A 23281-nucleotide genomic window follows, 5' to 3' on the forward strand; every position below is an offset into this window, starting at 1 on the left:
CTGCCGTCATGGCGGAGCGCAAAGCAGATGATGCGAGCGGTGCGAGCGAGGGAAAAAAAGCACGCCAAAAGTCGTCAAAAGTGTGGGAGTATTTCAATAAACGGCCTAATAATGTTGTAGCGGTGAACAGCTGTCTCGTCAGCTGACGCGCGAGCTCGCAACCGTGGCTGTTTAGCAACCAGCCAAACCCCACTTAATAAAATTATATTTTATCTTAGAGCACATCCGCCTCCCTATTCACCTAGGCAACCCCAGGAAATGTATATAATTCGGCATTATTTCGGCCAGTCGGCTTATAAAATCAGAGCCGATCAGTTTACGTTCACGCGCAGGTATAACGCGGCGCACTCCCGTCTCATCTGCTGGTGCGCGAGCCCGGTAATTAGACAGCTTTGTCAAATCAAGGAGTACAAAAGACGCCAGCGCAGAGTGGAAAAAGGTTTAGTTCATTACAGATAACCAAGAGTTGTGCCAAAAGTATGTAAGATTTAATATTTCTCTTTGTGGGTGTGGCGCACATGTTGCGCTGGTGAGATTGGGGGGTTGGGGGGGGTTGTGTGCATGTAGCGTGCTTAGTCTGGAGGCTAAATACACACAGTGTGTTATGTAACTGTTGTTTAGTGTTGATATTCTTTGCTTAGTTTGATAAATGTTGGAGCAGTTTGCTTCATCAGGAGGGTGAAGTCGCTCAACTTAAAGTGTTGGATTTAAGTGTGTTGGATCATTGGCTGCTGGTGAGGTTTCACTGCTAAATTAATAATATATTTATATTGAATATGGATTTTAAATATGTATCTAAATAGGTGGTTAATTGGTTAGGTATTTATGTATTTGCATATTGGGTTTTCTGTTGCATTTATCTATTGTGTTTCAGGGTTTAATTGTATTTTATATGTATCTTGGTGCATTTATGTTGAGACAATTTATTTAAAATCTGTTTTAACTTAAAGGGAAAAGATGTGTCCATTTTCTTGCACTTGTTTAATGGTTAAGAGTTTGATAGCCTAATTAATAATTGTAAATTATGGGATTGATAATTGATTGATTTTTTTACAGCATGTTAATCTTGTGGTGTTTTGTCCTTAAAGGTTTTTCACCTGCTAAAGGCTACTAAAGGCTACTAAAGACAGCCAATGACAGCTAAAGAAACTAAAGTCTAACACTGCTAAAGACTGCTAAAAAGACTAAAGAAGAAAAAAGAAACTGTTTCTTCGTTGGAAAAACTGTTGCAAACTAAAGGAAAATAAAAGGAAAACGTAACTACGGTCTGGTCTTTTGAGTGAAATCCAGAAGCCACATTCAGCATTGGTACATCCCTTCAAGTGTGGGATAAGCACAGCGAAAAAAGCAAAACACTTGACAGTTGTTGTATGCACACTGTGTCGAGCGGAAATGGCCTATCATAGCAGCACAACGGCTATGAACGAACATTTGAAAAGAAAACACCCGACAGCGTTCTTGCCATCACCATCAACTAGTCAATCGTCCGCGTGAGTATACGTTGTCATCATTACACAAAAACATGAATGTGTCATTTGTATCTGCGTTGTAAATTCATAAACTAAAGCACCGTTTCGCTCTGAGAGGCGCGTTTGGCGTGCCTGTTCAGTGTTTACAAAGACGCGCTCCTCTTTAACGCTAACGTTAATTAGTTGTGCAAATACCTTTTACAACATTAACAGTTACATATACTATGTACAAACCAACAATTAACTTTCACTTTAATCATACTATCATTGTTGTGTTATTAAGCAAAATAAGCAATACTTTTACTTTTGTTGAAATGTTTACACTGTTACAGAATATTTCGTTTTGCACTTTTTTGTATTGGATGTTTATCTTTATTTTAGCACATTTTAAAGCAAAATAAGCAATACTTTTACTTTAGAAATGCTTATACTATTGCAGAATATTAAGATTTGCACTGGATGTTTACTTTTATATTTGCACATTAAAAAGCAAATAAGCTACTTTTAATTGTGTTAAATGTTAAAAGATTTAAATGTTTACATTTTAGTGAATTATATTTATATAGCGCTTTTCTCTAGTGACTCAAAGCGCTTTACATAGTGAAACCCAATATCTAAGTTACATTTAAACCAGTGTGGGTGGCACTGGGAGCAGGTGGGTAAAGTGTCTTGCCCAAGGACACAACGGCAGTGACTAGGATGGCGGAAGCGGGGATCGAACCTGCAACCCTCAAGTTGCTGACACGGCCACTCTACCAACCGAGCTATACCGCCCATTGTTACAGAATATTTTGTCATGTTGTTGTCAATGTTGACTGAGTGGCCATACTTTTTTTTTTGTAAATAAAAGTCATGCCTTTTGAAAAAACTGGCCTACATTTATTTTTTCATCTTCATTTTAAATAAAAAAATAATCGGTAATAGGAAAAATAATCTATAGATTAATCGAAAAAATAATCTATAGATTAAGCGATAATCGAAAAAAATAATCTATAGATTAATCGATAGAAAAATAATCGTTAGCTGCAGCCTTACTACAAACTCAAACGCAATTTGGGTGCTGACGGAGAAGCTAGCGTATCCCTTGCCGTAGCTGGCTAAGGGCTAATATTGAAGGATGCCGATGTGCTACTCAGTGGCCTAGTGGTTAGAGTGTCCGCCCTGAGATCGGTAGGTTGTGAGTTCAAACCCCGGCCGAGTCATACCAAAGACTATAAAAATGGGACCCATTGCCTCCCTGCTTGGCACTCAGCATCAAGGGTTAGAATTGGGGGTTAAACCACCAAAAATGATTCCCAGGCGCGGCCACTGCTGCTGCCCACTGCTCCCCTCACCTCCCAGGGGGTGATCAAGGGTGATGGGTCAAATGCAGAGAATAATTTCGCCACACCTAGTGTGTGTGTGTCAATCATTGGTACTTTAACTTTAACTTTAAAAAGAGTTCCTCTGTGTTTGCTCTTACAATAACAATGTTCCTACAGCTTGGTTATTATACAGGTGACGGAACGTAAAACAAGTATTGTTGGCGTTTTTTGAATGCATTTTCAAAGTGATTTAGAAGTAGAATTGATTGTTTCCATTAGCTGCATTGCTAGCCATCTAGAACATGGTAGAATGTAAAACACAAACACAAACTTTTGTCTTTTTGTCTCTCTAAATAGATTTGTGAACGATTGGCAAAATAAAAATAAAAAAGTGCAGTTCCCATTCAAAAGGGAGTTTGTGCCAAATTGATTATGATGTCCATACCTAATTTGCACTTCTCTCTTTTGCAATGTTAACCACCACAATTATCGAGAAAGGAGGGTATATTTTTAAAGTGTTCCTTCCAATAAAGTTGACAGAAAATAGGACATATGCTAAGGTGCATTAAAAGCATTCGGCTGTGTTTATGGTGGCTTACAAATACACGTTATGTTGCTCTTTCCTTATAGCAAGTCACCTATCTCCAGATACCATGACTTGGAAACACTTGCACTGGAACTATTTGGAAGGCTAAAAGCTGTTGATGGCTCATTTGAAGTGCCAACAGCTGAAGTTGTTACTCTGCCCTTACAGCTGGCATAAGCTCAAACACTACAAGAACAACAAGTCCCCTCACACTGTGGTCTTAATACCAAAGGCCATCCGCCTATTATTGTCTCAGACATCAGTGCAGTTACACCTCACACTTTTTCCTGTGAACAACTATGTCTATGCATGTCTTTGAGCAAAGTAAATCACATTTCTCCTCTGAAAGAATCTGGCTATAATTAGTGTTCAGTACTGAAATTAATGTATTCAGGAAACCATGTTCCACTCTCCTAACAGACAATATTGAAGTACATCTGTGAGAGGATTTGCAGGTTAGTATTTGACCTGCTTGCAGACTTGACGACCCCAGACTTAATACTTACCCCGAGGTTAGGTGGGCTAAGCTTATAGTCTTTCTTCCCCTTTTTATGGCTCCTGTCGGCCTGCTACCTTCTCAAAGTCTGTTCAGCCACCTCTCTCACAGGGGACAATGACCAAGAATGTCATTACGCTTACTTAAGACCTTAATAGGACCAGAGAACATGAACTGCATAGTACCATTTGAGGCGCTATACCTGTTCATGTTACAAGAAGGTACATTTGCAGATACATGTATGTATGGAGTAACACCGGCTACATTATTTCTAAGGAAGCATATTTAACGAAACATGTTTTTTTCAATGATATACTGGTTGTCCTCTTGTTCACACAATGTGCGTTTGTATCTGTGTGTTTGCAGGGCCTGAGCCTGTGATCGCCATCATTAGAAATGTCTGTCTCTCTTCAGTCTGTCATGAGGAATATGAGTTAGGCTTTTCAGTACCCTTACACTGTTAGTCTGTTCACACCTTGCCCAGGTGCAGAATCCACTGTAATTCTAGGTCTATTGCTGGGTTGCAATCAGGTGACCTAAAGCCACTTCCGCATGTAGATGGTCTAGAGTCCCAATAGGCTACTGTTTATTTACCTGCATCAGTGCAAATTTGGGCGTATTTTGAAAGATTTTGAGGCAAATATATAACCGATCATGAAAAATTATTTAAAATGCGATGGAGTCGATTTATACACTCTTAAGAAAAAATATTTTTGAAAGATTTAAACCATTCATTATCACCAACACGTTACTGCTCACCTCAACCTCACTTCCTTCGACACTTACAAGGATTCTAAGAAGAAAAGATTGGAGGCACTTTATGTCTTCTCATTTGAGGGGTCCACAAATTAAGCATAAAACCGTGAAAGACAATGTTGGACATATTCATTCATCGCTAAGTACCGTATTTCATTGACATACCATGTGCTGTGCTGTCGAGACGCGAATGAAAAAAAAAGTTTGGTTGCATTTAATTTCCTGCTACTAATATTAGTCTCAGCTACAATTAATGTCTACAGTTGTTTTTATGGTGTGAAGGTAATTTTGTCTCATTATTTAGCTATAAATGTCCCAGTTATCCAGCAATGTTTACTAGTGATACCAAGATTCAGGATGCTGTTGAGCTTACAACAGATTTATTCATCTAGTTTTTTTATGATATGAACAAATAGCACCAAAGACGCTGTAATGTGTCCATCCATGTCAAATAGAGCACTTTGCTTTCCTGCACAACAACAAAGCTTTTAGTTTCTGTTCGACAACAACAATAAGGTGGGTTGGACCAACAATTACAATATTTACTACTCGGACTTGACATGACGTTAGTTTATTTGCACAACCAAGTGTCCGTAATTAAATTTGGGAATAGCAACCACAAAATAACTCAAAATAATGTGATCTCTTATCCTTTCTTTACGTTTAGTTCAGCTCTCAAACACTACTAGTATAGTAATGAATAAACGCAATTGCAACACAGAAAGTTTGAAAAGTGAAGTCTGAAACAAACAAACATTTTACAAAGTGATTGCTGCAGACACAGCCATGGTCTGATTGTATTTCACGAGATAAAAGCGGCATGTTTGGAAGCCATTACTTTCAATGTGCTTTCGTCTTTACCCTGACTGTTATCTACCTGCTGCACTGTTATCTACCTGCTGCATCATGCTCACTCTCACCTGGATGGTGGGAAGGGCACTGTGAGGATCATGTTTTTTGATTTCTCCAGTGCCTTTAACACCATTCAGCCAATTCTGATGAGTGACAAGTTGCTCAGGATGGGTGTCAGTTCATCCATTGTCTCCTGGATCACTGATTACTTGTCTGACAGGCCCCAGTTTGTGCGACTGGGGAATTCCCTGTCGGATAATGTGGTCAGTGGTGTAGGTGCTCCACAGGGCACCGTCCTGTCTCCTTTCCTGTTCACCCTGTACACCTCAGACTTCCAGTACAGTTCCAGGTCCTGTCCTCTGCAGAAATACTCTGACGACTCTGCTGTGGTCGGGTGTATCAGAGAGGGACAGGTATTGGAGTACAGGACACTGATCGCTGACTTTGTGAAGTGGTCTCAGGCAAACCATCTGGTCCTTGGTGTTGACAAGACCAAGGAGCTGGTCATCGACTTCAGGAAGAGAGTGACCTCGGTGGAGCCCATCAAGATCCAGGGCTGGGAGGTGGCAGTAGTGGAGCAGTATAAGTACCTGGGAGTCCATTTGAACAGCAGACTGGACTGGAAGGACAACTGCAAAGCTGTTTACAAGAAGGGCATGAGCAGACTCTTTTTCCTGAGGAAGCTTAGGTCCTTTAATGTGTGCAGCAAGCTGTTGGAGATATTTTATCGGTCTGTTGTGGCCAGTGCCCTGTACTTTGCAGTGGTTTGTTGGGGGAGCAGCACCAGCAAAAGGGACGCAAACCGGATTGATAAACTGATCTGGAAAGCCGGCCAAACTATTGGCACGCAGTTGGAGGCGTTTGTGTCAGTGAGGGACAGGAGGACACTGGACAAACTGCTGGCCATCATGGACAATCCTGCCCACCCACTCCACCTGACAATTAAGGGACAGCGGAGCTCATACTCCAACAGGCTCCTTCAGCCTCTTTCCCGCACTGTGCGATTCAAGAACTCCTCCATTCCACACTGCATCCTGCTGTATAATCACTCGCCATACAGCAATAGATTATATCTGCCTATTACCTGACACCTGACATGTCAGCTACTTCTCTTTGTTTTTAATGTTTATTTTCTGCTGGATCTACTCTCTATTTTATGCTGCTGCTGTCACATATACTGTAATATTCCATCCATGCATTTTCTACCGCTTATTCCCTTCGGGGTCGCTGGAGCCTATCTCAGCTACAATCGGGCGGAAGGCGGGGTACACCCTGGACAAGTCGCCACCTCATCACAGGGCCAACACAGATAGACAGACAACATTCACACTCACATTCACACACTAGGGACAATTTAGTGTTGCCAATCAACCTATCCCCAGGTGCATGTCTTTGGAGGTGGGAGGAAGCCGGAGTACCCGGAGGGAACCCACGCAGTCACGGGGAGAACATGCAAACTCCACACAGAAAGGTCCCGAGCCCGGGATTGAACCCAGGACTATTCAGGACCTTGGTATTGTGAGGCAGACGCACTACCCCTCTGCCACCGTGCTGCCCTACTGTAATATTGTACATGGTAATTGTTATATATTGTATATATGTTATAGACATAATATAATATATCTGTATATATAATATTCTTTACACATTATGTATATATTCGTATACCGTATATTACCAAATAGTAGCCCGGGCGTTTATTTCACAAAATCGATTTTGGAGACAGGCGTTTAAAAGAAGCAGGCGGTTATTTGCACAAGGCTTTTTTTTTTTTTTTGCACCAGCCTGCACCAGGCCATTATTTGGTTACAATGGTTACTGTCCAGAATTTTTTTTTCGTACAAAAAACTTTAAATATAAAAGCTATTGTAAACATACAAACAAAAAAATAAGAGATCAACATGAGGTAGGCTATCAAAAGACGAGAGATCAACAAGGCCTCAACATGGCAGTAGTGCAACAATTGTCAAATAGAATACCAATACTAAAAATAAATAAACTTTTTAAATAAAGCAGCCTACCGGGAAAAATGTAATTATGGTACCAAGTACTCAAGTATAAAACCCACCATCAAAACAGAACAATAATACTGTCACTTAAATAAAATAAAGGCTACAGTACTCCAAGTTTTAAATAAAGCAGCATACAGGAAAAATAAAATTATGGTACCAAGTTTCAATTGAGGACTATAATGATACCATAGAGCGAAATCCCAACTCCATGTTCCTCAGTAATGTGACACAGGAGGAAATAGTTACAATTGTAAAAAAAATGTAAATCTAAGACTTCAACTGATTGTAACGAAATTGATATGAAAACGATAAAAAAGGTTATTGAAGAGATCTCAGGACCATTAATGTATATTAGTAACCTATCATTTCAAACAGGTACATTTCCAAACAAAATGAAAATAGCTAAAGTTGCACCAATTTACAAGACTGGCGACAAACATCAATTTACAAACTATAGACCTGTTTCCTTACTTCCACAATTTTCTAAAATCATTGAAAAACTGTTCAATAACAGATTAGAGAGTTTCATAAATAAAAATAGAATACTCGAAGAAAATCAATATGGATACAGAGCTAATGTTTCAACTTCGATGGCTTTAATTGAAATTACAGAAGAAATGACCAATGCTATAGATAATAAAAAATGTGCGGCAGCAGTTTTTATGGATCTAACTAAAGCATTTGACACAATTAATCACAATATTTTAATCAAAAAACTAGAACGATATGGCATCAGAGGGTTATTCTTAAACTGGATAAGAAGTTATCTAATGAACAGGAAACAATACGTGAAGCTAGGCGAACACACGTCTACAACGCTAAATATATCCTGTGGTGTACCTCAGGGATCAATTCTAGGACCTAAATTATTCAATCTATATATAAATGACATTTGTAAAGTTACAAAAGATTTAAAGTTAGTATTATTTGCAGATAATACAACAGTGTTTTGTTCAGGAGAGAACACAGAAGATAATACAAATAATAACAGAAGAAATTAACAAATTAAAAAGATGGTTTGACAAAAACAGACTATCGTTGAATCTCAGTAAAACTAAAATAATGCTATTTGGTAACAGTCGAAGAGAAAGTCAAACACAAATACAAATAGACGGAGTAGAAATTGAAAGAGTAAATGAAACCAAATTTCTAGGTATAATGATTGATGATAAATTGAACTGGAAATCTCACGTAAAAAATATACAACATAAAGTAGCAAGAAACACGTCAATAATGAATAAAGCAAAACATGTTCTAGACAAAAAATCACTTCATATTCTCTACTGCTCACTAGTGTTACCATATCTGAGTTACTGTGTAGAAATATGGGGAAATAATTACAAAAGTACACTTCATTCACTAACGGTATTACAAAAAAGATCAGTTATAATAATACATAATGTTGGATATAGAGAACACACAAATCCTTTATTTATTGAATCAAAGATACTGAAATTCTACGACATAGTGAATTTGCAAACAGATAAAATTATACATAAAGCAAACTATAACCTGCTACCCAAGAATATACAACAATTCTTCTCAACAAAAGAGGAGGAATATAATCTTAGAGAGAAATGTAATTTAAAACATTTGTATGCACGTACAACACTTAAGACCTTCAGTATATCTGGATGTGGAATTAAATGATGGAATGGATTAAGCAAAGCAATCAAACAATGTACTAATATGATCCACTTCAAGAAACTCTTCAAACTTAAAGTGTTTACAAAGTACAAAGAAGAAGAACCATGATAAACATTCTGAATTTATTTAACTCATCCATTCATTCATTCATTCACTCACAAAATACAAAATTACTTATCTCAACATATGAAATGTAACTTACTTCACCAATTATTATTTATTTACTTATTTTTATTGTGATTACTTATGGAGTATATTGTGAATAAATTGAGAACAGGAAGTGAATAAAAGTTTTAGCAACTGTTATGTAAAAGAAAAGGGGTAGGATTAAATAAACTCTGCTTCTTCCTACTCCTTTTCAAACATGCTGGAAAGAGAAACTGGAGATTGTGATGTATTGACAATGTATGTTGTATGATTGCATGTTCCAAATAAACTCAAATTCAACTCAACTCAACTCTAGTACTCTATAAAACCATCAAAACAATAATACTGCAGCAAACGCAACCCCAGTAGCATTTTAATCTAAATTATGCAAATAACAGCCCATGGGCGGCTATTTGGACATAGGCGGTTATTAGGAAGAGGCGGTTAATTCACAAAATGGGGTCAGACCCCGGGCGGCTATTAGGACATAGGCGGTGTTTTGCCCAAGGGCGTTTATTTGGTAATATACGGTATATGTTAGATTTTTTATTGCTATATTAGTCTATTTATACCTGCATTGTCCTTTCCACCCTTACACTTTCCATCATTGTAACTGAGCTACTGTGTTGAACAATTTCCCTTGTGGATCATTAAAGTTTGTCTAAGTCTAAGTCTAAGTTTATTACCGATATGAACGACTTCTTTTGGGACTCTATGAAAGCTTTTTCCTATCTCTCTATTTTAATAACGGGAACACCCAAGAACAGAAAAGCAATATGGTATTTCTGCTAAAACTCTAAACTCACTCCCACTTGTGTTAATGCTACGCTGAAGCTGGTTGACAATAATGTGAATTAGGCCACGAAAAAGAAAAACGGATGTGACGCCAAATGCAACCCGGCTATAACACTGTTGTCTTGTTCTTGTTCTTTAATCAGTGCAACTTTGCACAAAACTATTAAATGCTGAACACATTGAAGAAGAAGGATGGATGACTGGAGAGTCGCATGAGAGGCTGTGATGTAGCCACAGGAGAAACTTTATGGGTCTGACTGCTCTGTAATCCCACTCTCACAATCAAGGCTGCCCTGCTGAGTGAGCCAAGTTAAACTGCATTAACTACTACCTGTGACAACCCTGTTTGCAGTACAACATGCCGCTTTGGGGGGGTTCTTCTGAAGATGGTGAAACAAAAAAGTATACATTATGCATGGGTGGTTTGGAATGCACTTATAATTCAAAAGGTAAAAAAAAGAGTAAATTGAATAAAGTAGAATACACAGTAGGATGTTATTCATGTCTGAGAAATACATTTTGGAGTCATCCAGCAACTAAAACAAACAAACAAAGATGTAGAATTACGACTACAAATACTACTGTAGAGCAGAATCGAAATAGTAGAACATCAGATAAAAACCTAATGTGTCCTCAACTGGGCACACCATGTCCGGTGAGGACCATCCCGCTTCAACTAGTTCAAATACATTTCTACATACACACCTCAAAATTGTATCTATGATTTTTTTACAATGTTGTGAGACCACAGGGCGCACCAAATTATAAGGCACACTGCCAATGAGCGGGTTTATTTAGGTCCATTTTCATACAAAATCCACACTGGATCGTAGGCATATTAAAAGAGTCATAATAGGATTTTTTTTTTTACATTGAAAACACTTCCTTGTGATCTGTGAACATGTATTGGTGGTTCTTTGGTCAAAATGTTGCATAGATTATGTTTTACAGACTATTTTTCTTCTGCTTTCTGAACTTCTCTTCGGGATGCACCGTTTTGTGGGAGGTCTTATTTACGTGGCTTCACTTCGACAACGTCTTCTCCCCGTCATCTTTGTTGTACCAATAGTTTTTAGCGCTTCCATAGCGAGTCTACTGACAGATAAAAGTTAGAACTGTACGCTATTTTATAATAGTAATCGCAACAGCAGAGGATGAATGCCCAACAACAAGAGGACAGAAAAAAGAAGGAGCTTGTTGACTATGGCGCGGACTACAATGGCAGACGCACGCACATTTTCGGGACTTATGCAGATCCCAAATACACATCAGCAGGTACCAATAGGTAAGAAAAGTTAGTTTTGCATAATATTGTCAAACAAAACGCCAGATAATGTTTCCTAAAAAATGCCATTTTGGGGTCCTTATACAGACACCATAATAATACCTATATGTTGAAGCACAGTACGTTTGACTACCGTACCAGTAATGCTCCGCGTTAAATCAAGCGGTGCGGCTTCTTAGCTTACCAAAGTCGTACCAAAATATTTTGACAGACTTTTGAGCGCTGTGTATAATGTTCTATATTTATTATATATTCAATGAGACATCAAAGTTTTGGTGTTGCTTGCTTACGAATACTTGCTAGCGTAGTTTATTGAACATGCTCAACTTCAGTCCACACACAGTCCACACGTATCTCTTATGTGTGACTGCTATCTACTGGTCACACTTATTATTACACCATGTACCAAATAAAATTGCTTTGAGGTTGGTAAGTTCAACTAAAATTAATACGTACAATAGGCGCACCAGGTTATAAGGCACACTGACGATTTTTGAGAAAATTTAAGGATTTCAAGTGCGCCTTTTAGTAGAGCTGTGCGGTATATCAGTATTACAAGTTATACCGGCATATTATAGAAATAGGTATGTATTTGAGACAATACAGCCATACCGATATATAATATATTTTTATAGTTGCTCCCACCGTTTACTCGCGCTTCATTCTGACATTCAGAGCACTGGGCAGAAATCACATCACGTTAACAACCGCCAAGGGCCTTCGCGATGCTTTGTTTTAATAGTGAGAAAGCATATAAGATTCTTTAAAGAGTCGGATTCCCCTGGTCCGTCCCAGATCTAAGTCTGCTGCTTGGCACCAGCCAAGGAGATCTGCCGGGGGAAACCGCACAAGTGCAGCACGCCACTGCCGGGGAGCCCGGCAGGCACCGGAGTTGAGGAAGGGTTTGGTGCGCATCTAGAGTCGCTGCCACGCATTGCCAACATAGAACCCCAGCCACATTGGCCTTTGTGCAGAGCCGACGTGCACAGCCGACGTGCCCGCACCGTAGCTCCGGCGGTGGCTCCTTCTCTTTATTAACCAGAGGTAACACAATCCGGTGAAAAGGTTCAACAGAATAGCCGCCAGACAAACTGCCACTGCTATCTGTTAAAGTTAACAGCTGAAACCCTCCCTGATGTCACATGTTACTTGGCAACAGACACCACCTTTTAAAGGCACACACACGCACACACAAGCTGCTCTCATATAAAACTTCTCTTAACTGCATATGACATTTATTCAACGTTTTTAAGCAACGCATTAATTACTTTCCCAAGTAATTAATTACATGTATTAAAAAGTAGTTGCATTAGAAATGAAATTACTTTTTTGGTTAAGTATCGAGTAAATATAATTAATTACTTTTTAATTTTAATTTTCAGAACACTAGTAGTAACAGTAATGTGGTATTGAGTTCAAACTATACACTTTGCACATTTTGTTTGATATGCAGGTTTTTCAGGCCAAAATAGCGATATACGATATACAAATATCTGTATTTTAGTTTTGGTACATATCCCCCAGTCTTAACTTATAGTCCAAAAATTATCCTAGTATTTCTGTAACTAACAGAATAAGCAAGAACATACATTGTGACAAGCATTTGGCTAATGGTCTTCAGTGTAATGTGGGTTATAAAATGGTTACCTTTAACGATAAAGGCGGAGGCAGGTGCCAGCTCCTTTTTATGTTTTGGTTGTCTTCTGTTATAGAAGGACTCTGTGTACTGCTTAACTCTTTGATCCACAGCATCACGAACCAGAGATGTAACTTCCTACAAAACAATGACATATTGTTAGATTTACCAACATGTTATTGGATTGCTGAATGGATACAGGTTGTGATTGGACTTGACAGTCCATAGCAAGGTAGGTGAGTGGATCGCAACAATAAAACCCCCAAGAAGAATGGACACAAGGCTCAAAGTCATTTCAGATTCCACGCTACTGCTTCCTTTAAGAAGACCCCAAGCAGTAGAGAAGCTATATATTCACCTAACACACTTAATCACGTACACACCCTTCTCATTGTGTCTGTACCTCGATGTGGCTTGTAGTAAACCAGCTGGCGTCCTCTTGGCCGCCCAAGGGCAGGACGTAGAGATCCACCAGCACAGCAAAGTTCCCACACTGTAACACAAAGAGAAAGACAGCCACAGGTTGCTGAGGGGTATTGAGCTCACAGACAACAAAGGGAATCAGAGTGCGGGTGATTGACAGCGAGACAAACCCCAAACGACCCCCTATGTACTCAAACATCACCCCAGGCGTTTCACAGCAGTCCCTCCGGTCCTCTTTCCCTTTATGACCATCTCTCAACCAACCTCAACAAAACTAAAAAAATTACGGTATTGTGTGTCCCCTTTCTTAGCTGATCTCCAGTTTAACATCAATGTAATTCCGGCACTATCATAGAACTCAAAGTGGAAACAAATCCAAATTGAGAAGTTAGTTTAATTACAGAGAATAGGTGATTAAATACCTAAAGGACACTATGTTCCTGTACCACTAACTATTCTAGAATGCTAAGGATATGGAAGCAAAGTGGATTCCTGATGCATTACATCATTATACCAATGACAATAAGCTACAAGGGACGGGGAGGCCAGAAATTACTCGGCTGGTTAACTTGCTGTTACATCTTTCTCAAGCTGGCACTCATGGTTTACACATGAGTGCAAAATCTGCCTACTGCATAGAGAAGAGGGCACTGGGTCTCTTGTGAACCTTGCCTCTCCTTGTGGACCGGGACCACCCATAACATGCGACAGTGGAGTAACAAGAACTACCCAAAAACCATGATGCATAAAAATAGAACAAACTGAATAGCGAAAACAATTTAAAGACCAAAACAGGCTCATTGTGTAGAATGGGAAATGGCTGTATAAAAGGAAAACACCAAAATTGGACACTTTCAGCTTTGTTTTGAGTCTGATCTTGAGCTGAAGTTGCAGACTCGCTAATTAAACTCAGTAACCCGGCCGTTAGGAATGTCCCAAAACCCTTGTACTCAGTATGATGCGATAGTGCAGCATTTAACAGGGGAACATCCAAATTCAGATTTTACCAAAAGCTTGTCAAGGGTGCTTTTTCTTCAAGACAAATAATACAATTTTGATTTCAACATCTCAGGATCATACAATTATTATAATCGGAAAAATGTATTAATAGGCCGCGCAAGGTGCATGCAAATTCCTAAGCTTGTAACAGTGAAACGGGGCGTGAGCGTATAAGTGAAAACAAGACCACGTCTACTAGAAGTTTGGAATGTCACTAAAGTTGCTAAAAAAAAGATTTGATACTGCGCTAATATGCTGAATCAATAATCACTAAACTTAACAAAAATATAAGTAATTTCTGCGGACAGAGTCACGGATATGGCCAATAAAATATTATTTGCAGTGAAACGCAGAATATCACAGAAATTAACATGAATGTGAGTGAAATGTTGTTATTGTGAGAAGGAAGAACATTTGTTTGGGAAATGCTGTGTCTGGGACTGCTGATTCATCCCTGAAACACGTCCTAAACAAAACATTGTCGGGAAGGCCACTTGAAACATTGACTAAACTACAAAGCTAAAGCCAGCAAAGACACGCCATACACCCACAACACATCTCATCCACTTGTGTTGTTGTAAACATCATCATCGGTGTAAAATCAATGTACAACAGGACAGCAGTCACAACTTGAAAGTAGGGCTGCACAATGAATCGACATCGAGGTTTTAATTACTGCAATTATGGGTTGCAGGATGCTCAGGTTTTTGAATGTTTTTCTCTTCAATTGAATCAGAAATGTCGAGGCTTGCAAGTTGCATCCTTGGCCTACTGACCAAGCAAATGTGGTGTAACAAACAACTTGTGCTGCATTACTTTATGGTATTTGACATGTTTTAATGGTGACAGTGTAAAATGACTGAAGGTACTTCTCCGGTGAAAGCAGTACGAGGCCTGTCAACAAGCGGTCAAAGACGGTGTAGGTAAACATGGGTGTTGTATAAACCCAAATATTTTTGAAAGGAGATTATTGCATTGAGGTTGACAGAATGTTGTATGTTGTAAAATTACTTTCTTCACTCATCATTCTAGCAGTTTCCATCCATTTAAATTCATAAAATATAAAAATTGCAAATTGATTCACTATCGCCATTTTTAGGAGAGAAATTGCAATTAGGTTTTTCTTTCAAAATAGTGCAGCTCTACAGGAGGCTTGTACTTTATTTGTCCTCAAGTTGTCTCCTTACTCGTCAAGCTCAGCTTGAGCGTTTTCTATTCGGGCTCCAGTACTCTGGAATGCCCTACCAGTAACAGTTAGAGATTCTACCTCAGTAGAAGCATTTAAGTCCCATCTTAAAACTAATTTATACACCCCAGCCTTAAAAATAGGCTTTTTTAGACCAGTTGATCTGCCATCTATTTTCTGCTCTGCCTCCCTCTCCTGCGTGGAGAGGTTATCAGGTGACCACAGATGAAGCACTAGCTGTTCAAAGTCGGGACTGCCTTATGCATCATTTGGTGACGTCTCTGCGCTGCTGACTTGTCTCCATTCAAGATGATCCCCTGCTGGCCTCCCAATGGACTGCACTTGCACATGAAGTCGGGACCCATAGTGACCACTCCTTATGCGTCAGTCGGTGATGTCTCTGCGCCGCGACGAGTCTACATGCAAGAGGTTCCCCTGCTGGCCCCACTATGGACTGGACTCTCATATGATTAACCATATCTACTCAGCATCCTTTGCACTGATCGCCCAGGTCCCCACATCTGCGATCCCCTCCAAGGTTTCTCACTATGCCAAATGAGTTGAGTTTTTTCTTGCCCTGATGTGGGGTCTGAGCCAAGGATGTCATTGTTGCTTGCGCAGACCTTTGAGAAACTTGTGATTAAGGGCTATATAAATAAACTTTGATTGAAGCTCAGAACAGCAGCACACTCCCCCTGCCGCTTCATAATAACAGCACTGTGCGCAACATCCGGTCTGACGGCACTAACAAAATAAAGGTTTCAAAAAAGTACTTTACACAAGCATAATGTACCGTACTTAAAGCACGTTTTGGTACATTTACAAAAAATGCTATGCTTGGATTTAAAATATTGGTCAAAATTGTCCAAATACTGTACGTATTGCACCAATTAATGTGAGGATTTTAGCATTTTATTAATTTTTATTCACACATTCTATGATGGTACAACACATGTTAAAGGTAAGAAAAAAACCTGAAAAAAATAAAAAAAATAAAACAGAAAAACTTGATTTTATTGTTTTACTATATTGCTATTGTTATCTCAAATTATTGTTGTTACTAGGTATGTCGCGGTATGAAAATTTCTCATCACAGTTGTTGTGACCAAATTTATCACAGCTATCATTAGTATTGCTGTATTTTTATCCATCCATCCATCCATTTTCTTCCGCTTATCCGAGGTCGTGTCGCAGGGGCAGCAGCCTAAGCAGAGAAGCCCAGACTTCCCTCTCCCCAGCCACATTGTCCAGCTTTTCCCGGGGGATCCCGAAGTGTTCCCAGGCCAGCCGGGAGACAGTCTTCCCAACGTGTCCTGTGTATTCCTCGTGGCCTCCTGCCGGTCTGACGTGCCCTAAACACCTCCCTCAGGACGCGTTCGGGTGGCATCCTGACCAGATGCCCGAACCACCTCATCTGGCTCCTCTCAATTTGGAGGAGCAATGGCTTTACTTTGAGCTCCTCCCGGATTACAGAGCTTCTCACCCTATCTCTAAGGGAGAGCCCCGCCACCCGGCGGAGGAAACTCATTTCGGCCGCTTGTACCCGTGATCTTGTCCTTTCGGTCATAACCCAAAGCTCATGACCATAGGTGAGGATGGGAACGTAGATCGACCGGTAAATTGAGAGCCATGCCTTCTGGTTCAGCTCCTTCTTCACCACAACGGATCGATACAGCGTCCGCATTACTGAAGACGCCGCACCGATCTGCCTGTCGATCTCACAATCCACTCTTGCCTCACTCGTGAACAAGACTCTGAGGTACTTGAACTCCTACACATGGGGCAAGATCTCCTCCCCAACCTGGAGATGGCACTCCACCCTTTCCCGGGCAAAAACCATGGACTCGGACTTGGAGGTGCTGATTCTCATCCCTGTCGCTTCACACTCGGTTGCGAACCGATCCAGTGAGAGCTGAAGATCCTGGACAGATGAAGTCATCAGGACCACATCATCTGCAAAAAGCAGAGACCTAAACCTGTAGCCACCAAACCGGATCCCCTCAACACCCTGACTGCGCCCAGAAATTCTGTCCATAAAAGTTATGAACAGAATCGGTGACAAAGGGCAGCCTTGGCGGAGTCCAACCCTCACTGGAAAGGAGTCTGACTTACTGCCGGCAATGCAGACCTAGCTCTGACACTGATCATACAGGGAGCGTACAGGAAAGCTCTGTTTACTCCGAGGGGAAATTTGCTTAGGAGATTTTGCTACGCCATAATTTTTCAAACTGAACGACACTAATGCGCAAGCGCCAGCGCTGCTGTGACTCCGTTTCCAATAAGTAAGTTGTGTTGTCTAAAATGCATTAATAAATGACAAATTAAACGGTAATTCTAACTGTCGGGAATTTTACCGCGGTTTATCATTATACCGTTTACCGTTACATCCCTAGTTAATACTCTTGTTACTACTTGTTTATTTTTTCCTAATTTATATCCCTTGTTCTTTTAAATTATATTTAAAGTTGAGTTTTGGTGGTAAAAAAAATACTCATGTTTTCAAATTAATGAACAACCCTGTTATTAATAGTGATTTTAATATCATAATCGTGATTATTATTTTTGCCATCATCGTTCAGCCCTACTTAAGTTTGAAATTATTTCTGACTCTGTGATTTTTGTCATTTTATGAGCTACAGTATTTGTAATGTATTTAAAGAGATAATGTGAACCTCTAGGTCGCAGTAGTGTGTGACATGCAAATATCCATTTATACTGAGAAGTGTTGTCGTCAAACTTAAAGGGGAAGCATGAGCAGGTTTGATGACAAAAAAGGAATTCAAACATAGCATATAACGCATTATCTTTTTAGATAGGCTTGTTATTCATCTTAACTATCTACAGTTATAGTTCATCTGACGCTAGCATATCAATCAATCAATGAATGTTTAATTATATAGCCCTAAATCACAAGTGTCTCAAAAGGCTGCACAAGCCACAACGACATCCTCGGTACAGAGCCCACATAAGGGCAAGGAAAAACTCACCCCAGTCGATATCATCTTTATTTATCGACAGTTTTGTTAAATTTCAAATCAAATACCATTCCAACCCTTAAAAATCTGAGGGAAACAAGTCACAACCCCCCACACAGTGAAAACAATACTATGGGCCCAATTTTGCAGAGTGAGGCACAGAAACATCAAAAAGTGGAGAGTTCAACATAAACCTGCCAACTATATGAGTTGAGCAATGATATCATACCTAAAAAATTCTAAAGACATTCATAGGGCTTTGACATACGTATAATAACCCTGAATGAGAAATTGAAACAAGACCAAATAGACTCCTGTAGAGCAACCTATGACCCAGCATGCTAGGCCATACGATTGTAAATGTGTACACGCTTCCTGTCGGTACCAGCTTTTCTCTGCATGTCAGTATTCTCTCCATTCCCTACCCTTTGTCCATAAGCGGTCCACGGTTGACTGGTGGCCTCAGCTGACTGCCTCCGACAATTACCAGTGCGTGGGAAACCCCAGCAAACAGAGGGTCAGACCTTGTCCATCAAATCGGACAGCAAGACAAGCTGGGTCCCACAGTGGTTTCTTGAGCGATTTAACATGAGCTTGGATGGTCTGGGTATCTAACCCTTAGATATTTTAGACATTCAGAGACAGGTAAAAGGACACTGTTATTTAAACAGACTGTACAAGTGCTGCAACGAAAAAGCTGTAAATTTGTGTCTGTCACCAAACTACAGTAGTTGCTGCACATATATCCTGCCAGGGATCACAAGATCTATCTATTGGATGCATGGCTTCTATTTAAACAACCTAATTGAGCCCATAGGAGAAAACAAGGTTAATCTGATCAATTTCTTAAAGGGAGCAGAAGGGTTTCTTGAAGAAGTCTTTGGAGAGGCATAACCAAGTGTATCCCCAAAAATTACAGTATTTCTAAGCTTTTGATTAAGTATTATATTTGGGCAAACGGCCAAACTTCAAGCAAGCATTAGACTGACTTCTTTTTTTAATCACATTAGAAATAGACAAGACCTGATGAAAATAAGGCATTTACGATAAGCATCGGTCTACTCTTCACACAAAAACAGCATGTGATTTTTTCAGAGACGGGGGGGATGTCTGGAATGCAATGCTAATGAAATCACACTAATGAGAAAACTATTAATTTACCCAGAAAAACTGGCGGTTTGGAGGCACAAAATCCCCCCATTCAGTGACAATGTTACGGTTCAGGTTGATTTTTTTTTAACATGACATTGGTGTGGACTGTGACAGAAGGAAGCAGGACATAAGCGATAGAATTTAATTTCCCAAAGACAATCTGACTACATTTCCATCATGTGGTCTAAATGTGTTATTCCCTCGCAAAGACGGAGGATCTGTAAGTTGAACTGCCATGACCTATGACTTCCACTTGTGACCCCTCTTTAGGCAGATCTCCACAAGCGACATGAAATTTACATAGGCTTACTTGTGTAAAAGAAGCGTATTCATGAGTGCTTGAACTTTAAAAGAAGTCACACATGACTTTTCACAACAAAATAATAAGCTTAGCCCTAAAGGGTCTTATTAAACCCACATTAATCAAATACATGAGCTGTTATTTGTGGATTGAACAAATTGAAGGCGATACTAAGAGACCATTCCACTAGCTAAAGAGAGGGCTTTGATAAAGGAAAGGGAGGAAGGAAGTTGCTTTTTTCACGCATACTAAAGAGAGCCGGCGCTGCTTTGTTCTCTGTCTTACAAAGACTGTTTTACCGTTATGCCATCTTTTGTGAGCTGATACAAAGTGAATGAATAGGAGTGTGTCTTCCTGAGGGGAAAGCTAAACTTCTTTATCCTAATTCTCTTGGCTGCCAATCTTATAACCGTGGACTGAAAAGAAACAAAAGTTAATTAAAACAGAAATATCTTCAACATAAGTTCACCACTATCCTTCTCAGAAAAAACAGAATCAAAATCACTTCAATATATTTTTTGCCAATAAATAAACAATTCCTGTCTCAAACCCAGTGATGTTTCCCCTCTGTTCTTCAGGGTTCTGGTCTATGTCACTTTCAGTTCCAAAAACACTTTCTACCTTCCCTTATCTCCCTTCCCTTCCAGACCTGGCTGTCCATTCTTGCTGCTCCAAGTTGGGCAAAGGGCCCGAACACTCTGAGCAGCTTCACCCACCTCCCCACCTTACTGCCCTTTGCCTTTGCTATCGCGCTGTATAAGAGCCAGACCTTCTCAGACTGCACTTAGCTCAGAGGCTAACACTAACCAGCCGCAGATGTTTACATTAGATGAGAAGGGGCAGCAGATGTGGTGTCACTCGCTAAAACTTACATTTCTCCCTTTTTCGGACTTTCTTCCTCGCATGGAACTCTGCAAACAACCCAGGAGAGAGAGAGCACTCGGTGGGTGTGACAACTTTGCTTTCAAGCTTTATTTGAGTCACTCTAAACTCACTCTGTGAGTCACCTAGGTTTCCCCTTAAAAAAATAAACAAAACTCTCCGCTCCAATTTTTCAAACTGCCAGATATCGAGTGCAGAGGCTCAATAATGTGTTATCATTATTATAATTGATCCAAATGAGTGGAGAGTGTATGTCACAGTGATTTGTGTGCAAAGCTCCATTCGTGCAGCACACCTGAGCTCTCTTTTTTAATAACAAAAAGAGACACAACCCAGGAGTGGAATTTGAGCAGCAAGAACGGACAAGAATATCTCCGGGAAACGTACAGCAAACAAAACTCAGACACTGCCTCCAGAAATAAGAGGATACATATCTATGTCTGGTTTCTATATTAAAAGTATTTTGCGCACATATAATATAGCGCAGTGCTAGATTTATTTTTATATCAATGTCACTTCTTTGAAAAGGATTCACTCTGTTGCAAAATGTCAAAATGTTTGGAGTGATTGTATACAGAGACGTGATGTGTGGTCCCATATGGGCTCATCTGCAGAGTGACAACAACACTAAACAGTGCATAAACCTCTGACATGAAAATGTTCTGCGGTACCTCAAACCTTTTATTCTTGTAAAAACTAGTGGCTTTCTGCCTCAGCTTACTACATTAGATGTCAGTGGTGCGTTTGACTAATAAAAGACAGATTGCAGGGTTCTACAGTGGTTATGAACTGGCAGCAGCGCTTCAGTGGATCAGTGTTTTTGCTTCAGGCCCTATTCAGGAGGTCCACGAAGCGGCAGTTGACTACATAGTCTAGGCCTATAGGCCAATTTGAGAAGGTGCACCCCCTTCAGTTCCGCAGACGAGGGAGGGAGCTGCTTTGAAAAGGAAAGGATCATAAAACACGCTGGTAAGCAGCCTAGTAAACATGGCACTGTGAATCAGAGAACATGACGCATAAACACTTTTATAAGCCTTGCAAACAGCAACAAATGCCACATGTCGCCACAGAATAAAGTTTCCTAGCAGAATGTTGTTCTAGAAGTTAATCCATTCATTGAAACACTGGTGACATTGGTGTTAGATTTGTGAAAGAGGAGCCTCTTCAGTGTCTTGTATGCTATTGTTTAACCCGATCCCATCTTACATGCTTGTTTGTGGTTAGTTGGTTGAGCGTGGTTGAATCTTCTAGCATTTTCTCAGGCAGAATAACACAACTGTATCATTATGTGCCCAGTGGGAAGGAACCCTCCGTGAACCTCTAGCATTTTACTCTCCCACAACCAACCAAGGAGGGGTGGCCTGTATGCAGGCATGCATATGAAACAAATAAAAAAGAACTGAATGCAATATCTGGTCAATGAGGCACACATGGAATGGTAGAGGATGTGCAGATCAGAGCAACATGTCTGAAGCCCTTGTTCAAAACTCTCAATAAATGAAACATCAACAAACGAGGGATCAGATGCATTGCCTGTACTTAACAAAAACATCTGAGGTGCATTATTGCTGACAAAAAATCTGACTGAGGATGAACAACTCAGCTTTTTAATAGAAAGAGTTTCCTGTTTTGTGTGTGTTTTACTGACCATCATCAAAGGCTCTGAAAAGGCGATCTATTTTTGAAATTTGCAAAAAACATGACCAGGACCTGGAAATAAAGTGCACTGACAGGGGAGCAACAATACCAGTCTGCTAAAACAAGGGTTTTAAAATATGTAGCAATACTTCCCTCTAGTGGCGAAAGCTTGTTAATAAGATCCACGCATGCCTTTGAGGAAAAAAGGAAACCTGACGAAAAAAAGAGGAACATTTCTATTGGCACAAAGTGATGCCACGCAAGTCTCGAAAGAACTTTTTGGAAATCATTTCCTGCAATTAGGTTCATTTGTACACTATATTTTATCCTAAATTTATTCTCATCTCCCAACCTCTTTTGGCGGTCTTTTTAAAACATACATGTCCCATGTAATGCACCACAGAATGTGGTTGTATTTTTTAGCAGATGATTTACTAACATTATTATAATTGAAAACATGTTGTAAAAATTATCTAACATGCGTGCAAAGAACTCGGAAATGTTTTTCCCATTTGGCAACTGATCATCTCCCTGGCCTGCAATTCAGTGTGGCGTTTAGGCAAAAGGGACAGTGAGTAAGCGGCTGAGGCGAGCATTAAACACATTTTATTTGTATTAAAAAAAATGTGTATTTCATTAAAAAAAACACAGTAGTGATATCTTGACAAAAAAATGTACGTTTACGGACATTCCCCATGCCTGAAGATGAATCAAATGTATTTAAAATAGATGACAAAGAT

The 23281-nt window shown here is 39.8% G+C and overlaps 1 protein-coding gene across 2 annotated transcripts in view; it reads right to left on the reverse strand.

The window, feature by feature from the left end:
* slx4ip (SLX4 interacting protein) overlaps positions 1 to 23281 on the reverse strand; it is a 70446-nt gene that overhangs the window by 41817 nt on the left and 5348 nt on the right. For both annotated transcript variants that reach the window (XM_061962078.2, XM_061962000.2), the window contains exons 2-3: positions 13389 to 13478; positions 12997 to 13123 (exon numbers count right to left, since the gene is read on the reverse strand). In XM_061962078.2, the coding sequence (XP_061818062.1) occupies positions 12997 to 13123; positions 13389 to 13478 (217 nt within the window). The remainder of the gene's footprint in view (positions 1 to 12996; positions 13124 to 13388; positions 13479 to 23281) is intronic.

The sequence above is a fragment of the Nerophis lumbriciformis genome, linkage group LG02 (genome assembly GCF_033978685.3).
Source record: "Nerophis lumbriciformis linkage group LG02, RoL_Nlum_v2.1, whole genome shotgun sequence".
NCBI classification, from domain to species: domain Eukaryota; kingdom Metazoa; phylum Chordata; class Actinopteri; order Syngnathiformes; family Syngnathidae; genus Nerophis; species Nerophis lumbriciformis.